This window comes from Paroedura picta, chromosome 3 (assembly GCF_049243985.1).
Source record: "Paroedura picta isolate Pp20150507F chromosome 3, Ppicta_v3.0, whole genome shotgun sequence".
Classification (NCBI taxonomy): domain Eukaryota; kingdom Metazoa; phylum Chordata; class Lepidosauria; order Squamata; family Gekkonidae; genus Paroedura; species Paroedura picta.
In genome coordinates this window covers 53,526,690-53,545,786 of record NC_135371.1, presented here as the reverse complement: position 1 = coordinate 53,545,786, position 19,097 = coordinate 53,526,690, and the positions used below count along the sequence as shown (strand labels likewise).

General features: G+C 40.8%; 1 protein-coding gene across 20 annotated transcripts in view; it reads left to right on the top strand.

The window, feature by feature from the left end:
* The window catches only part of ATP2B2 (ATPase plasma membrane Ca2+ transporting 2), a 658,100-nt gene that overhangs the window by 426,731 nt on the left and 212,272 nt on the right, over positions 1 to 19,097 (top strand). For all 20 annotated transcript variants that reach the window (XR_013229055.1, XR_013229056.1, XM_077325715.1 and 17 more), the window contains one exon: positions 2,670 to 3,131. Coding sequence is in view for 18 of the 20 variants with exons in the window: in XM_077325715.1 (XP_077181830.1) it covers positions 2,933 to 3,131 (199 nt within the window). In the remaining 2 variants the exon portion in view is untranslated. The remainder of the gene's footprint in view (positions 1 to 2,669; positions 3,132 to 19,097) is intronic.

Sequence of the window (19,097 nt, the reverse complement as noted above, 5' to 3'; positions counted from 1 at the left end):
CCATAATATAGCAATATTCCAGTTTCGCACTGACATTTGTGGTAGAAACAAATAATAGAACAACTTCAAAGCATTGTGAATGCTACTATCTGAGGAGATGATTCCTGTCATAGTCCTTCTAGGGCTGGAGCTGAACTGGTCACTAGTCAGCTTGAAATCTGAAATTGTTCTGAAATTGCAGACAGCTTTACCAACAACTGTATCCAAATCTACTTAATTTTGAAGTATTAATTACTCTGGCAACAAAAATATTCTAGATTCTCATGCTATTTTAAACACCTGCTCCATTATAGTTCATACAGTCTTGTCCATTCCTACATTTTAACTTTCCATGCAAAAATACCCATTAAAATAATAAACTATTATTTATTTATTTCTTAAAATTATATTCTGCTCTTCATGACAAGTTAAGACAGCCATGGTGCTGTTTATAGCTAAAGCATCCACAGTCAATCAAACAAAATAATAAAATATCTAAAACCTTACTCCAGTAGTCCCCAACCTTTTCATCACCGGGAATCACTCAACGCTTGACAATTTTACTGAGGCCCACTGGCCTAACGCTCTCTGACTCTGGTCGCTATGGTAATATTTAAACATCCCTTCAAAATAAGATACAGACACGCCACAACAATGAACATAAGGAACATTTTATTTTCATGGACATTTTAACTCATGACAATGACAAATCAATGGGAACCCTGACCTTGTTTCTCTGCAACAAGATAGTCCCATGTGCGCCTGCCGGATTGTGGATGAAGTAAAGGGCCGGGTGGGGGGAGAAGGCATCCTTCGCGGCCCACCTCCAGTTAGTCAAAGGACCACATGTGGTCCGCAGCCCATAGGTTGGGGATCGCTACCTTACTCAACATTCCATTTTTTACAGATGGCTCCAACTCCATGGGACTAGCAATTAAGTTTTAAAGGAAAGGAGTGGAGTTAGCCATGGGAGGGTGGTAACAGCATTTTGGCCCCCATTGTCAACCAAATTCCTGGTTGAACAGCTTCGTTTTACAGGCCTGTAAGAAAAATATTCTTTTTATTGCACCAACTCAGAGCAGAAAAGGTCCTGGTCTTGATTGGCAATAAGTGCAACTACCTCGGGCCATGGACTACTAGCATATTCCCATTTGGGGAGCACAACTCCCTCCTGGGGGTATAATAATTAGAAACAATCACTCAAATATATAAATATAATAAATAAATAAGTAAATAATAAAATAAATATGGTGGTCCCAGACTGTTAAGGGCTTCAAAGGTCAATGTCCAAACTTTGAACTGGATCTAGTGATCCACTGGCAATCAGTGTAAATGGTAAGAGCACAGGAAGGATGTGTGTATAATAAGATAAAGACCCTCAGTACTGTCAGCAGTTTGAAGGGAGTTTGAAAGTGAAGCTGCTTAATTAGAAAACTCATTAGACAGTGCAATAACATTCAGGTATCAGTGAAAGTAAACCAGTGCATGTGTACAGTTTTTCTGTTCAACCAGTAAAATTTCTACAGAAATCTGTTTAATTGGGCCAGGATGCCAATATTAGTTACAGAAATTAACCCAGTGGGCTGTGACACGTCCCTAGATGCTTTCTTTAACCAAGATGCCCTGATGTCTGATGCTTTGATTTTATCCTTCATTATCTAGGAGTCTGGGTCAGCATTTGAACTATGTAAAATGGGAAAACTGTTGAAAGGTTTATGGGGTTATCAAGCTAACCCGCTCTAAGCAAAACTGAACCACTTGATCTCAGTTAAACTCTCAGTAGAAATTATAATAGCTGGCTTCAGCAGATTTATAGAAAGCTCATTGGTGTCTCTGTCTAAGAAACAGAATTTTAAAATAGGTTATGTAATTTTTTTCTTTCTCTCATGATTTATGTTTTTGTCTGAATCTTGCATGTTAAAGCCCTGTCAAGGGATACATTTCTTTGGCTATTTGGAATTTGCAATGAATATTCTGCTCTCACACTGAGGGTATCGAATGTGCTAGTGAGTCAGATAACAGGTGGTGCTGAAGGAGAGCAACTTTTCCGGTTTCTATGACACAGAGGATGCACTGTTTAACCTAAAGCATTCAGGCGTTTTTAGATTTCTACCTAAGTTTGTAGTTATTGTCATAGGATGTCAAAGCTGCAAAACTTAGTTTTTTTAAAAATATATATTCAAAATTGGAAATGAAAATGCCTCCCTTTTTCAATTTCACTTTTCTTGTACTGAAAAATAGTGTCTATCATGGATGAAAGCATAAGTAATAGCATTCAATTTTTTATTACATTATAGCCTTTATGGGGTATTTTTTGTGTTCCTGTCAGTTGAAAGATTGATAGAGCAGTATGCACAAGAGCCCTACCAGAGTCACACGGAGGCTGTTGGACTAATGGGTTACTTATTCATATTCATGAGCCATCTCATTTAGCCGGTGCTCTTGGGGCTTGATTAAAGTAAGGGTTGCTGCAGTTGCTACTGAAGCTGGAAGGAGCCTCGTGGGTGACACAGCTAGCTGGGTGACAATTTCTGGAGCCAGCTCAGGCTAGTACTTTGCAACACCTTTTCTGGGTTGCTGTGAAACCTTCTCTGTTAAGGCTCCTGTAAGAAAGCTCCACTGACTGTAGACATGGGGATAAATGGTGAACCCTTAGTCTTCTAATACATCCTTTGTATTTGTTCCTTAAGGTCTGAAGGGAAAGATGACCATGTAGATGCCAACAGCTGGGGTGCAACATAATGGGAAACAGTGAATGGACTGGAACTGGCCTACAACCTTGAAGGCATCCACCCTGTGGAATACGACGTGGTTAGAGACGCTTCAGCCATTAGCTGTTTTCTCAGCTTTGATTTCTGGAGGCATAAAGTGGATTCCTTTTACAGTCTAGGCTGGACCTTGTGCTTCCACCCTCACACATTTTCAAGTGAGCTGAGCAATACCATCGGCAGCAATGGGTGACATGACAAATAGCGATTTTTATTCAAAGAACCAAAGAAATGAGGCCAACCATGCAGGAGAGTTTGGGTGCACACTTGAAGACCTGCGTTCTCTCATGGAACTTCGAGGAACAGAAGCAGTGGTCAAAATTAAAGAGACCTATGGAGACACAGAGAGCCTCTGCAGACACTTGAAGACATCGCCAACAGAAGGTATGCCTTTCCTTTGTATAGGCTTCAGTGCTGGGATCCCACGTGAAGCAAAGTTCATACAATGTTGTTGTTTTTTTAAATGTCCAGAGAGCTATGAAAAGCCCTTTCAAGAAAGATAGAGAAGTAGAATGAGACAAAGATGGAAGCTGTGAAAGCTTGTGCAGAGTGAGAGTACAAAAATAGTGCTGCTCTTATAAAGTTGTTAAATATGCTAATTTGATTGTTAAAGCACATTTATTTTGAGAGGAATGTATGAGAAACAACTCATGCAGAGATTCTATTAAATTATCTCATAGTTTATTATTTTGTTCAGTGTTTTCTTGTTTTCTTGTTACTCTCCAGCCATCATGGTTTGTTTGTTTGGTTTTTTGCCTGTCACCTCTATCTCGGTAGCTGAATTTGCTTTAGATACTTGAAACACTGCACTGTAGTTTGAGATGTGAAGCCCAACAAGAACCATTCTCTATAAACACCTTTGGACACTCTATCTGGAGTGTCCCATTTAAAGGCAAGGCGCACAATGTAAGTTATATTTTATTTAAGGTCAGCACAAAAAACATAATTATGACCTTTTCATTTTAGTTTTTTGATACTGAATCCATCAATTTGTTTTATTGATGTTAAATTACTTTGTTATTCATTTGACAAACTGCTTGACTGACAAAGTAGAAAAGCAGAACAAATAATAATGCTGCCTCTATACACTGTGATCTTCAAACAATTTTTGTTTTGTTTTGTAACCCTTTATTCAGACATCATAGAGATTATATTATATTTTTGTGGTGTTAATGACGCTGTTGGTAATTTGGCAATTCTAGCAAGAGTTATGACTGAGAACATGTATATCTAGTTGTAGTGAAACTTCATTCCACTTACATGTGTTTAGGAAAGCAATATAAGAGGAATAAAAAGGAAATGTGCATGAATCAATGTCATTTGCTTAGAGGGTAGGCTGTGAAACTGTAGAAGTTATTGGTTTTCTGAAGTACTATAGAAATGGCAACTTTAATAATAATGCACAATGTGAATTGAATTGATATAAATCTCCTTATTTTATGTACATCCACTTAAAACAAAAATCTTATTAAATTTATTCTTCAGCTATAAATAGAATTGAAGCCTTAAAAAGAATATTTTTAATAATATATCATTAAGATTTTTGTGAGTAATGCTACTGACTAAATCATTATTAAAATGTAATTAATATCTTAAACTTTCAAAACTGAAGTACCTATTTTGTATATTATATTGACGTCATCACTGTAAATAACAGTGCATGACTTGAGTATAAGGGAAATCTATGTGTTACATATGAATTTTATGCAATGGCAGAGATGCAGGATTGTACTATAAAATATATTTTTATACTCATACCAGCAGGGATTTTAACTCAAATCTCAGTCTTCTTCCAAAAAGCTCAAAAGTGGCAAACTTGGTTCTCCTTTCCCTATTTTACACTCACTATAATCCCATGAGGGAGATTAGATTGAGAAAGTGTAAGTGGCCTAAGATCACCCAATGACCTTAATGGTCAAGTGGACATTTGAACCCAGATCTTCCAGATTCCAGTTCAGCATCTTACCACTACACCACAACATGCTGTGTACTGAGTATAATGTTCAGTGCTACATGAAAATATCCAGTGTTGATGTATGTAGGAAATCCACTGCTACAGATTTTCAGTTGCATAATATTATGGCAGTTAACACAGTTGTAGCCCAGTTTTAGAAGAATTCTGTATTGCATTATTTACAGTCGAGGCAACAATGAAGAAACATAAATGTTCTATATGTTTTATGTAAACCACCTAGAGCCGTAGGGAAGGCTCTATAAAACATAAACAAACAAACAAACCTGCTTAACATAACAGGCTATTCAGATTCAAGTTAGTCTGCTATAGCAAGTAGTTAAAATGATCTTCATTGGAAGTTAGGGTATTGAATCTCGTATGTACTATTAATCTTTGTGGCATAACAGTGTTGTAAATCAAATTCTGAATGTGCCTTAAATAATTATGAGTGCCTCAGACTTTGTGGTAAACAAATTTGATAATCTAGCATACTCTGTTGAACATCCATGTTCTCCCATATGCCAGACTTCCTTTGATTCCCACATTACTCACCCTACCACCTTCCACAGCCTTTGTCACACATGTTCAATGTTGTAGGTAAGTCAGGCAGTCATAGTTCAGCACCCATCTTGAACCTTGTATCTGGATCCTTTCACATATTGAGTAATGCTACCAGACAAGGTAGTCAGTCCTCTATAACAGTCTGCCCTCAATCAGATACTTCACAGAGTTATTGGGATTGGGACTGAAATGCTGTTTTAGACACACATGTCACAATTCACTCATATCCTAATGTATATTCATATAGGCTGAGATCTTACTCAACAGATCTCAGCCAAATACTCAAACAGTATTTGTTTTCCCTTAGACCATATACATGCAGCCCACAGCATTAAATGCACAAAGAGTTAACTTTTATTTATGGCTTAAAAACAGCATTATAGTGACGCAGATGATTTCTCTGCACTTAAACTTTTGAACCACAGCTCTTTGTTACATCCAATCAGCAGCAGGCTGCTGTTCTGCTACACACTGGCTCAAACAAAACACTTCATCCCTCAGCCAGTTCTGACTCTAACTGAATGAACGATTTTTCAACTGTCAGTCTCTTACCAACATTCCATCAGAAATCATTGGTCGCTATTAGGGAAAGATGGAACCTAACCTGTCCATCACACTTCCAATCTGATTGCCCACTGTTCACCTCAAAGAGATGAAAGGCTTATTTCCTTTCCTTGTTATTGGCTTTGCATCTGCTTTCCCCCTTAGACCAGTGGTTGTCAACCTGGGGGTCAGGTCCCCTTTGGGAGTCGAATGATCCTTTCACAGGGGTTGCGGCAGTGCAAGCAGCTTGGCTGGGGGGCGCCATTCACACAACAGCTTTGCAGGGTAGATCAAGATAGAGCATTTGTCTGTCTGGAGCAGTGGAAAAGAGCAAGATCAACATGGTGGGACAAGAAGCAGAATGGAACTGAGAAACCCCAGGGGGGGCAACAATTTATCATGAACAATGGATCTTCATGCCATTGCTTATGGTTGGGGGGTCGTGGCATTAGGAAGGTTGAGAATCACTGCCTTAGACCATACACATACAGTTCATAGTATGGGAGAGGGAAACTATGCCCGTAAGGCTGTGTAAAAATGCTCATGTGGGAAATAATTTTGATTATGCTGACTTACATCAGTTTATTAATAACACTGACTAAAGAATATACTCTCTTACTGTTTGTTTCAACAATTGGCTACCATGCATAGTGGCTATAGGTCTTTGTGGAAGAGGAAAAGTAAGATAACCATTGAGCTACGTGAGAATGTCCTGTCCTGAAAATCCACTGTCCTAAAAAGTAGCCTGATCAAGAGAATCTAACAGTTCGTGAACAGCAAAACTGATAGGTGAATTCTTGGTTCTCTTTTGGCAGCCAATGAGCATATTGTGAATAGAACTGGCACATATTCAAGCACTACTATATATAAGAAAGACTGATGTAATCCAAGTAATAAATCAAACAGTATAATAACAATGTATGCACAGAGATCATATTAAACGTTGAAGTATAGATCACAAGAAAATAGAATAATGCTGCAAGATTTTTTAAATTGTTTTTAGTTCCTCAATGCCTTATATAATAGACAAATAAAATGTTAATTATAACCATTAAATACAAGGTACAAATCCAGGTGCCCTTTTCCAACATTTACAAGAAGAAAACAAGGCTGAAGAAGGCAGAAAACGATAAGGACTACAAATTCCAGTGGGGAATGGTAGATAATTGTAAAGTCTATGTATTTTAAAAATCTGAATGAGATTTATTTATAATTCATTTAGTGCATTTCTACCTCATTTTTGATGTGGGAAACATCTTCTGATGCGGCCCCTGGGATCGAAATGGATACAGATCTGATGTCCATAGGCCTGCCCCAGGGAGTATGCCAGAAGAGTCTGGGGCAATGCGGGCCATTTGGGGAAGAAGCCGGGCCACGGCTGCACTGCCTGGGGAGGCCTAGGCCTTCATGGAGCAGTGCAGTGGATGGGCGTGGCCACACAGAGGGTGGGCGGGCCACCAGCACCCCACCCAGCAATAGGACTTGGTGAGGCAGCACAAAAGCTGAGCTGGTCACTGCCACTGCAAAGCTGAGGAGAGGGGGGGAGGAAGCATGGAGTTTGGGTGGTAGGCAGGTCTCTGGAGGCTGGGCCAGAGGCTGTGTGGCTTGCCAAGGCAGAGGCGCTACCCTGGGGGCCTCTGGGGGCCTGGGCAGAGGCCTCGGGGCTTGCCAAGGCTAAGGCGCCGCCCCAGAGGATATGTGGCTCCCGGGATGTGGCAGATGCCCTCCAGACCTTTGGAGACCAGCATGCAGGCCGCAACACCAACGCAGGCCAAAGTACTGTTCTCCAGGCCGAAGGAGGCCAGGGCCCCGCTGGGAGAAGAGGTAAGGAGGGAGGGGGGAGGACTCTTTGTGTATGTTTGTGTGTGTGTGATGTGTATGTATGTCTGGAGGGGAGGGACCAGGGAGTAGGTCGGGGAAGAAGAGAGAGGGGAGAAGGAAGGGGTTTGTATGTGTGTGCTTGTGTGTGTTTGTGAGAGGGAGGGAGGGATAAGGGGACATGAAGGAGGGATGGATTAAAGAGCTCTGGAGCAGGTATGTGTTCCACATACCTGTAAGAGCCTGGCAATCAATCTAGCTACTTTAATATAGACAAGATATGTTTTCTTCAGCTAACCCAGCCTTTCTCAACTTTTTTACCATTGAGAAACCCCTGAAACATTCTTCAGGCTTCAAGAAACCCTACAAGTGGCACAATTGTGTAGAATATGGTTGGGAAGCATAGCTACATACATGCCCATCCAGGACACCCTCCCATCCCTTCCAGGCCCATCATTGGCCATTTTTTGGGGGAAGGGGGGAACCAGGTAAACATATATGTATATGTATATGTATATGTATATGTATATGTATACACACACACACACACACACACACACACACACACATATATATATATATATATATATATATATGAACTCCCACCCATTTAGGAAACCCTTCCAGTAGTGGTTGTTTTAAATGCTTTTCCAGATAGTACCCATCCTGGAATTTGGCTTTCTTACTGTAATTACACACCAAGTCAACATTTTTATTGAACTACTATATTCCCACAATTTATTTCCCTTGGAGTGTCTACAAGTTGAGATATTTTTGATCTAAAGTGCATCACCTTGCACTTTGCTGAATTGAACATGAACATCATTTGTCACATGAGGACAAATGTGCCTCGGCACAGAGTGGGCGGCAGCGGTCCCCTGGCGGCTCTGGCGCTGATAGCGGTGGGCGAGAGCTGGCCCCTGTGATCACAGGCTTCTGGGGCCACGTGTCTGCGCTGGCGCAGGCTGTCACTTGGGGAGGCCGCCGCTCGTCTTGGCAGCGAGGGAAGAAATGGCGGAGTTCGGCTGAACGCGGCGGATGTGCGAAGCGCCTCCCGATTCGTCAGGCCGGCGGCAAGGGCTGCGCGCAGCTCGCGATTGGTCCCTTGCCACCAGACTGACAATCGGAGGGCCCGATCGGCAGGCACAAAGCCCCTGCCGATTGGGCCATCCGATTGTCAGTCATGAGGAAGGGGTCTATTGGCACCCTTCCTCATCACGGATAGGGCCCTCCTTAGGTGCCCTTAACCGATTATTTAATCCACTCCAGAGGAGCGGTTTAAAGATTCTGGGCTATATATTCTTAGTTTATACAATATTCAGCCTCATCACTTCCAACTGTGGTTGTAGAGGATACCAAATATCCACCTTTACAAGGAGATACTAGTGGGCAAAGTCTCCAGTGGTACATTTATTGGGGTGATTTCCTAATACGTTTCCAGGGGGTTCCTAGGAGGATTAAAAACTCCTCAAGAAGAAGAGTTGGTTCTTATATGCCACTTTTCTCTACCTGAGGGAGTCTCAAAGCGACTTACAGTTGCCTTCCCTTTCCTTTCCCCACAACAGACACCCTGTGAGGTACTTGAGGCTGAGAAAGCCCTGATATTACTGGTATGTCATATTTCAAAATATGTGATCATTGACATGCAATAGTATACAGCATTTGACAGTTGGCAGGCAGTATTATTTTTCTTATATCATTTGATATACCCCTTGTAATTTGATAGATAACATACAATTATATAATTTACAGTAATTATGAGCCCATAATGGAAGACTAAAAGCCTCTTGTGGCGCAGTGTGGTAAGGCAGCAGACATGCAGTCTGAAGATCTGCCCATGAGGCTGGGAATTTAATCCCAGCAGCCAGCTCAAGGTTGACTCAGCCTTCCATCTTTCCGAGGTCAATAAAATGAGTACCCAGCTCGCTGGGGGGTAAACGGTAATGACTCGGGAAGGCACTGGCAAACCACCCCGTATTGAGTCTGCCATGAAAACGCGAGAGGGCATCAGCCCAAGGGTCAGACATGACCCGGTGCTTGCACAAGGGATACCTTACCTTTACCTTTACCTTTAATGGAAGACTATGAGAATAAATGCGTTACAAACAAGCCAACCTTAAATCATTCAAATTTGGGGATAAAAAGGATTTCACAATCAAAATGTTAACTTCAATTCTGAAATTTCTTAGAAGTTATTTATTTATTAGTTGGATTTCTCCCCCACCACTATCAGCAAGCCATCTCCCGACAGGTTACATAAAAGATAAAACCCTGCATAAAAATTAAAACATTATCATGGCAAATTTGCTGAATTCTGTATATTTGCAATTAGTATATTTACATTAGTAAAGGAGATTATTCTTCTATTTTAACAGGAGAATTCCTTTTTGGTCCTGGCATATGGAGGTGACATCTGCCAAATTTCTATTGTTTGTTTTATGGGCAAGAATATCCTTTAAAAGGAAACCAAGCTCCATATGAATTGGAGGCCTTAGGTGTTTTTTTCTCTTTCATATTCTTATATCTGTTACCCCTGACTTTCTTGTGGACACACTGTTGTAGTACAGCCTAGTACTACATTCAGAATTTCTTCATTGGGCTTTTAAATATAATCTGGCTCATCTTTTCTTTGACAATAGTAGACTGTACACCAATTAGTTTTCTTTAATAAACTTGTTTTTCTTTCCAGAACAGAAATGGGAATGTAGGAAAGGAAAAACTACCAAGAGCCTCTTACCTTGTTACATGAGACAGTCAGAAGTTCTAATGAGAATGTTGATTTATTTATGTGATGATGTGGAATGGTTTCTTCCTGCTCAGTTATTACCTTACTTGCTTCTGCGTGTGTAATGTTTTAAAAATGGAAAGCTTTTAAAAAGCAGACTTCTGGTGCCATTTAGGTGGGCGGCATGTTTCATATTCAGTGAGTATTGGATTGTGCTTATCTTTGGATTTCTCATCTTGCTCGGAAATCTTAAAACACAATAATGCTTACTATTAATACAGCATTTGGGACTCACAGTGCTTCATACATATTGTCACAGTATCTGATACGTCAGGACACTGTAGTAAGATAGCATATTTGATTCTTATGCAGACGTTGTCATTCTACTAGTGTAGGCAAGTATCATTAACCCTCAGTTCTACCAGATCTATTTTTCGTTGAGGAGAAAAAAGTGTTAGCTGCTGGTTTTGTAAAACTTTGACCAAGCTGCATATGGGAAAAAAATGGTTACACATTGCATAAGGCTTGAGTAAAAGACAAAAACAATTGCATAAAACTCCCAAGGCTTCTCCCCATCTCAGCAGTGAGTCAGGAGAATTCTGTTCATGTAGAAGTTAAATTGATCGGGTTTGAAACCTCTTGTCAGTTTTACCTCTTTATTTACACATCAACCAGAATGACTAGCCAATCAGCTACTGTTCACTTATCCAGAGCTGACTGGGCTCTCTCTATGTCCACTGCTCTTTTCTAGCACTTGCTGGTAGGAAAGGGAATTCCTTTCCCCTTTGGTAATCCTGCACTGGAGACAGAGAGTTATGAACAGTTAATTGCTCTAGTAGCCACTGCAGGGCTTAATGGAAGAGGAAACTGTTTGTGTTGCATTTTTGTCCCAAGCATGTGCTTCACTAGTAAGCAGCACAGCGATGGTGAGGATCTCTGCTGGTTCAGACAGCATACTGCATCACTACCACTGGCACAAAGGAAAATAGCAGCCATTGCATGAAATCCCTGAATTCATCAGTACTTTGTAATTGTCGTTTCTTCTCCTTCCATTTGTGCTAGAGACCAATTGCCTGTGGTGGAAGCTGCTTTCTGAACAGGCCCAAATAGTCATCTCAGCAAAATTGGGCTGGAAGTAACATTTAACCAGGATTTCTGATGTACTGTGGAACACACATTTCTTGACTTTTATTAAATTCCCTACTGAGTATAAATTGGGATGTTTTTGAAAGGGAGGAAAATAGAACCAGCTCTAGCCATAAAATAGAAAGGCTGTTTCAAAAACTGGCACCGTGAAAATCCATAATTTTCAGTGCCTAGAAATCATGCATGTCTTTTCTCTTACCTTCCCCCCACCCCCAAGAATAGTCACAGTTAGTGCACTATGTACTGCGTTGTTTCATATGTGTTGGTCTTGATATATGCCTTGAATGCTGAAAGTGAAGTACAGAGACGAGTTGTCCTTTTGTTCCATTGTTTTATTAACCTCCTGAGTTTGCAAGTTATCCATGTACAAACATATTCTGAGAGAGGTGACCTGCTCTTTGATTTAATTGTTTACATTTGAAGCAGACTAAAGAACAGCGTGCCTTGCTACACAGTTCAGACCAAAATACTCTGGCTCTAGGGGCAGGGGAACTAGCATGGGAGGAAAGAATAAGAAAAACACAGGCATGCAGTGTTTGGGATGAAATATATTTGTTTCAAGGGACTGTAGATTTCCCAAGACCCACCCACACATTTTTCTTCAAAAGGCTAATGACTCTGGGGAAAGACTCTGAGCAGAGTCAATTAAGGGAAGTTTGGCTTTGTATGAATCATTTCTCTTTTTGAGAAAGACTAAATGCAAGGTAGTCATTGGGAGAGTAGACAGGTATGGCTGTAGTCCAAAACAATAAAGCATCCATACCACAAAAATAATATTTTATCTCATAGGTTTTCAGTTGCTGACCTGGAAGGGAACTTTTAGAACTTCTGATTAATCTCTCTACATGAAACTCAAGTATAGTGTTTAAGCCATGTTGGCGTGTACTTAAAAATGAACAAAATGGCAGCTTTCCTATGTATCCAGGACGTTCATTAGATTAATGTAATGTCCACTGAAAAAGGCAATGGGCACCACGGACTCACCCGTGCTGTCTTTTAGCAGCATGGAGGGAGGGAGGAGGCGATGTTGGCAGCGTCAGCGCGGGTTCCTCGGGTGCGCACGGCTTCAGCGCACGGATCTGAGGAGGTGGGGCTGGGAATGTCCGTTTAGGACGCTGCTTGGTTCCCTTCTCGCCTCTTCGCCTGAGAGCGGGCAAGCAACCCACCCACCCTCCCAGTTTTTTCGTTGGGTTCTATTGTTGATGTTGTATTTGTGCACAAGAGTATGAACCTATTTTGATGGGAGCCGGTGTGCGATTGGCCTCCCTGCGGGAAGTAGGGGCCTCCTTAAGGGGATGGTGTTAACGAGCCGCATGCAGATCCAGCGGGGTAGGCTTGTGAGCTCGTTTCATGACCAAATGGCTCTGGACGTAACCAAGGAGGTTCACGCCCTTTGGCCCTCCACAGGGATCATCTCCCTAGTTTTAGGATAACCCAAGGAGGAGATCCGTATCCCAGCAGGGTAATCAATGGGCTCCTTCTTTTGGGTGATACGTATCGTGCAGTCAGCGAACTGCCTAGTTTTAGGCTCATACCCTTGTTGCCTCAACCCTATGTTCATGGTTGTGTAACAATAAAGCTCTGGCCATTTTACGCCAACTAATTGTGTTGCATCTTCCTTCGCCCAAATTGGCCTCCTACCCGCCAATAATGTTAAATAGCATGATTGACACAGAAGCACAAGTGAGGCTGGATGTAGTTATGCAACAGTTCATCCTAAGAAAGTTCCCTTGTTGATGATTATATTGAACTCCCAGTATGGATTTATTAGTATGTGTTTTTAAACAATCATATACTATACATACCATACACTCAGGCAACTAAATGGTACCTATCCAAATGAATGATGCTATATAACTGTGCTCTCATAAGATATTGCATGAGGAAGAAAGTACACGGTTGTAACTTTGTCCTTTCTTAAGTATAGCTGTGTTGACTTTAATGAGTCTGTGTACAGAGAGATTAGCTGTTTGTATTTTGTTTGAATGGTCTATTCATGCCTTTGGCTCTCATGTGTCTGGAATGTCCTGTTTACCTGTGAAATATCAGATAGCAGAACTGGAAAAAAACACTATCTTATCCTGCATTAGTGGATTAGAAAGCATTCATATATTTTACTTTCACACACAGGCTTTCACATACCCAGTTATGGTTAAATGCTGCAATAAAAGATGGAAAGTGGCATAAGGGTCTAACAACACCTATGGCATAGGAATGTTAAAAAGCCATTTTATGAGACTGTAAGCTTCTCTGATTCAGCCTCAGATCTGTAAAGTAATGCCTGCAAGTGTTTGAAATGATTAAAAATAGCTTTTCTTAGCATGGACAACTGTTTTAGAATTAGCGACACGCAGAGGCCTCTTAAGGGCAAATCAGGTTTCCCTCCCCTCTGAACAGAGATGTTATTTTTAATTCCTGATGTTAATCCTGTTTAACGGTGACATCAAAGTGTGGCATGTTTTATGATGAGATGCTGACAGTTCTGCACATTGTTCCAGTTTTCCAGAAGACCTGCTGCTGCTGCTATCAGTACTGATGTGTCTAACAGTGTTAAATGACTGAAAAGACAAATCTATTTCTGTTTGTAGCACAATAGTAGCAACATTTCTCTTGCATTTTCTTATTTAGCTCCCCCCTCCACTCCTGTGCATTCCATGCTTAGCAGCTGCGATGGTTAAAATGGAGAAGTAATGAGATACAGACAGTATGCTAATGCAATGTTTGAAAGTGTGGCTACTTGATTATTAAATTACCTGCTTAGAGCAAAAGCCCTCTGTTGCCAGTAGCAATTGCATGTAAAGAGTTATGACCGAAGGATGGCTATGTGAGGGCCAGATATCCTCTCTGTTCTTCTCAAGCATCCCATTCAATCGGAAAGCAAAGGTTCTATCTCAGTTAAGATAAATAAAATGAAAAGGGCTCATGTTTGTTGAAACACTGAATCCTGCCTACTCAGCATACCCAAGACCCACGTTATTCCAAAGTTTTCATATGCTTGGCTGGACAGCTAACCTGAGTCTGTTTCCAACCGTCATGAGTGCTCCCACTGAAATTACAGAGTAGATACAGCAGCAAAACCCAGACATCTCAAGAGTAGGAATGTTGCCAACCTCCAGGTGGTGGCTGGAGATCTGCTATTACAACTGGTCTCCAGGAGCAGGTCAGTTAACCCGGAGAAAATAATTTCTTTTGATGGTGGACTATATGGCATTATACCCCACGAAAGACCCTCCCCAAACCACGCCCTCCTCAGGCTCCACCCCAAAATCTCCAGGTATTTCCCAACGTGCAGTTGACAACCTTATATTGGAAAGAACAGATTACATAAAGGCTAACACCTAGCTCCTCAATTAGGTGAGGAAAGGAATCCTGTAATCCTGTAAATAATCAGAGGAATCCCTTCCTTTGGAACATCACAGACCTGAACATCTTTAACTTGTTTCATCTGATCCACCCACCTTCTGAATTATCATGTCTCTGATTGACAAGAATTCTTTACAGAACCTTTAATTACTGCTTCCTGGCATCTCCGTATCTTTGTCCAGTTATGTTGTCATTCGCAGCAAGACTGATAACATAGCTGAGGAAATGTTTGGTGTGTTACCTTTTATATTGTAGCATAAGTTTTGTAAACTATACATTATTATAATTATAATCATAAATAATAATAATAATAATAGGGAGGGAGCGGAGAAATTGGGACAAAGTGAGGCCTGAACCTGATTTCAAAGTGATGCAAGGGTCTCTCAATATATGGCATATAAATGAATTCAAAATATGATCAGCATGGAGATGAAACACAGTTAACAGTCTTAGCAAAATGAATAATGTTTGTAAAAACCCTTAAAATATACCATTATTTTTTTTAATCCAGAGAGATAGATTTTATCATTTCTGGCATTCTGGGGGTGGTAAAGGCAGCTGTGAATCCACCCATCTGTAGTTACTTGAGGGCAGGTAGCACTAAGCTCTGCTTTTGAAATGATATGTGGCAGCTCACTAGCATGTGCTAATTCCCTCTTTAACCCTTTAAGGAATTCCCCCCCCCCCCCAATTCCCTGCTGTGCTGCAGCATTACAGAACAAAATAGAGAAATTGAAAAGATAGGGGGCATTTGCAGCCTGCAGGGGGTTTCTACAAATGCTTATTTTTGTATCTGAGCTTATGTAATGGTGTGATAGTAAACAGGGAAAGAACTGGATCATAGGGATGGGGCAACAGCCGTGAGTGGCATGGGAACATGGATATGTAGATGCTGTACCTGTCTGTCCCCATGTTGCTTGCTGCTGTAGCTGTGGCAGAGGCAAAGTTGTGGGAGTTTTTTTGCCCCTCTATGAAAGCAGCTGTAGAAAGCACAAGTCATTCGCTAATGATTTCTTACTTAGCAGCATTACATGAGGTATCCTTGGATACCCCTTTCTGTATGTTATTTAATTGAAGTTAGGATTCTCTGGATTATGGACTCTATGCTAATAGGATATTGAAAGTCCAATCCTGTTATTTATGATAAGTTCATAACTATATAATTGAGAGGGGACATGATAGCCCTCTTTAAGTATTTGAAAGGTTGCCACTTGGAGGAGGGCAGGATGCTGTTTCTGTTGGCTGCAGAGGAGAGGACACGCAGTAATGGGTTTAAACTTCAAGTACAACGATATAGGCTAGATATCAGGAAAAAAAATGTTCACAGTCAGAGTAGTTCAACAGTGGAATAGGCTGCCTAAGGAGGTGGTGAGCTCCCCTCACTGGCAGTCTTCAAGCAAAGGTTGGATGCACACTTTTCTTGGATGCTTTAGGATGCTTAGGGCTGATCCTGCGTTGAGCAGGAGGTTGGACTAGATGGCCTGTATGGCCCCTTCCAACTCTATGATTCTATGATTCTATGATTCTATAATATCACTCGCTTTTGGGTTTTTTCTTGCAGGTTTAAGGCCACTCAGGGTTTTTTTAGTAACAGTTGAGAATGTAGGCAAATTATTCTATTCAGGAATGGAGGAAGTGTATTGAATGCCAAAAATTCCTAGCATTATAGGCCAAGTAAACCTTCCCATGAGTTACACTATGAGCAGCACTTAACAGTTATTAATTGTTGTCATCTTGGACTATTGATAAACATCATTTCTTGGCAGCTAATAATTTTGCACATAAGGTATGAAACTAATGCTCCAAAAGTGGTTTTCTTTTTAATTGCAGGCATTTGTCTCATTCTTGCCCATGCCAGATGTATTAGTAACAAAAACTACTACTAATTAATGAGTAAATTATTTCGGCAGTTTAGCTCTGGAAAAAAAATACTTTGGTTAAGAATGAGAATATTTATATTAATAAAGTAATCTAAGAAATATATTCTATAATGTAAGTTTCATCACCAGAATACGGAATTGCATAATAAGGCTGTTGAACAGCTATTGGCTGTCCAGCCAGCAGTGTCCATGCAATCATGAAAGTGTTGACAAACTGTATTCACACACCCTCCACCTTCTTATTCCTTTTAAGGAAAATAAGAAACCTTTGCTATCTGCTCCCAAATGTCTGCAGACATTACAAAATGTGTTTGCAGAGGGAGGTGATAGATTTTCCTCCTTTTTGGTTTTTCACATATTTGTGAGCAGTTGTCATTATTCTTTCCAACACATATACAATGAAACAAAAACTTTGATTATAAAATTAGAGAAATTGTGCAACAGTATAAACATGTCTCTATTTTCTCTAGTTCCATGTTCTTAACAATTCTTAACATTACTAGAAAAATCCCTTGCAAAAATTACCATGCAAAAATGTAGTAGTCTTCAGTCCATGCATTTTAAAAATATTTCTTACAGGGGCGTAGTTGACAATAGTTAGAGATGTGTCTGTCATTTATTAAGTAGGTCCTCTTCTATAAATGTAATCCCAGTGTTTGCTTCTTCTCTCTCCAAATAAGAACATGACGGAACAGCGTAGGATTAACTAGTTTTATCTAAATAACAGATCTACATAATTATTAAATATGCTAACTTATTTTAAAGGGTTGCCTGCTCTAGGCAGTCTAATGATTTCTGTATTTGCTGTGCAGACTTGGCCAGCAACTTCCACTGGTCTTGTTTACCTTCCTCTGCACAAAATGTGCCAAGAGGTGCCGATCCCTTTCTCCCTCCCCCTCCCCATAAGGCTACCACTGGATTTCAAAAGCTATTTACTCAGCACTAAAGTATTTCTTCCCAAACCCACGTCATCATAAGGTTAGTGATGGGCTGTTCTGGCTGCATCCTCCATCATGCCTGGGGCCTTAGAATTGTTGTAGATCATCATTTACCTGTTGTGATCTATCTGCTGTATCTTTGGCAGAACTAGATATGGCCTAAACAGTGAATGACCTTTTTAATTTAAATGCTTTCCTAGTCATATTGTGAGACTGACACCCCCCCCCCCCGCCCATCATGAAAATCCTGCTTGGCCCAATAATAGGTGACTGATCCTGCAATATTCACAGGGTGTGGGCGTGGGTCAGCAGTGGGCCTGGGTGGAAAGGGTGCAGCAAGCTTTTATGCCCCTCCCATTGTGCTTCCCTTTTGGCTGACTCATTTCACCAATCCTACTTCATGCTTTATTTAAACAGAAAGGGCTGGGGCAAACAGATCCCTGCTGTAGTGTCATGCTGTAGTGCAGTGGTTCTCAACCTTCCTAATGCTGCAACCCTTTAATACAGTTCCTCATGTTGTGGTAACCCCCAAACATCAAATTATGCAAGTGTTCTTTCACAGAAATTAAACTGAAACTGACCGATGGCATGAAGATCCAATGTTCCTGATTGTATATAAATTGGTTTTTTCCCAGGGTTTCTCAGTTCAGATCTGCCTCTTGTCCCACCATGCTGATCTCGCTCTTTTCCGCTGCTCCAGATAGATGAACGCTGTATCTCGATCTACCCCACAAGTCTGTTGTGTAGATGGTGCCCTCCCGGCCAAGCTGCTTGCCCTGCCGCAACCCCTGTGAAAGGGTCATTCGATCCCCAAAGGGGTCCCCACCCCCACCTTGAGAACCACTGCTGTAGTGTATTTCTCAAAAACATAATAACAGTTTCATTAAGAAATACATTTGTTTATGCACCTTTGAATTCATCAGTATCCATGTTTTATAATCAATCAAGAGATTTCTAAAAAACATTAAATTTCTTGTGATCATATCTTTGAATGTTACAAGTTAAATTCCTTATCTGTAGGTACTGAGCATATCAAGAAGCCAGTTGGTCTGGATTCCACCCCACTTTCAGGATTTCAAATAAATACTATACAAATCTCAATATTATATAGTCTCATCTACTTGCCAGCTTGCTGCAGTGGTTAGGAGGGCAGACTTCTAATTTTGCGAGCTGGGTTTGATTCCCCGCTCCCCCACATGCAGCCAGCTGGGTGACTTTGGGCTCATCACAGTCCTGATCAAGCTGTTCTGACCAAGCAGTAATATCAGGGCTCTCTCAGCCTCACCTACCTCACAGGATGTCTGTTTTGGGAAAAGGGAAGGGAAGGCGATCGTAAACCGCTTTGAGACTCCTTTGGGTAGTGAAAAGTGGGGTATAAAAACCAACTCGTCTTCATTTTATTTATTTATTTATTTATTTATT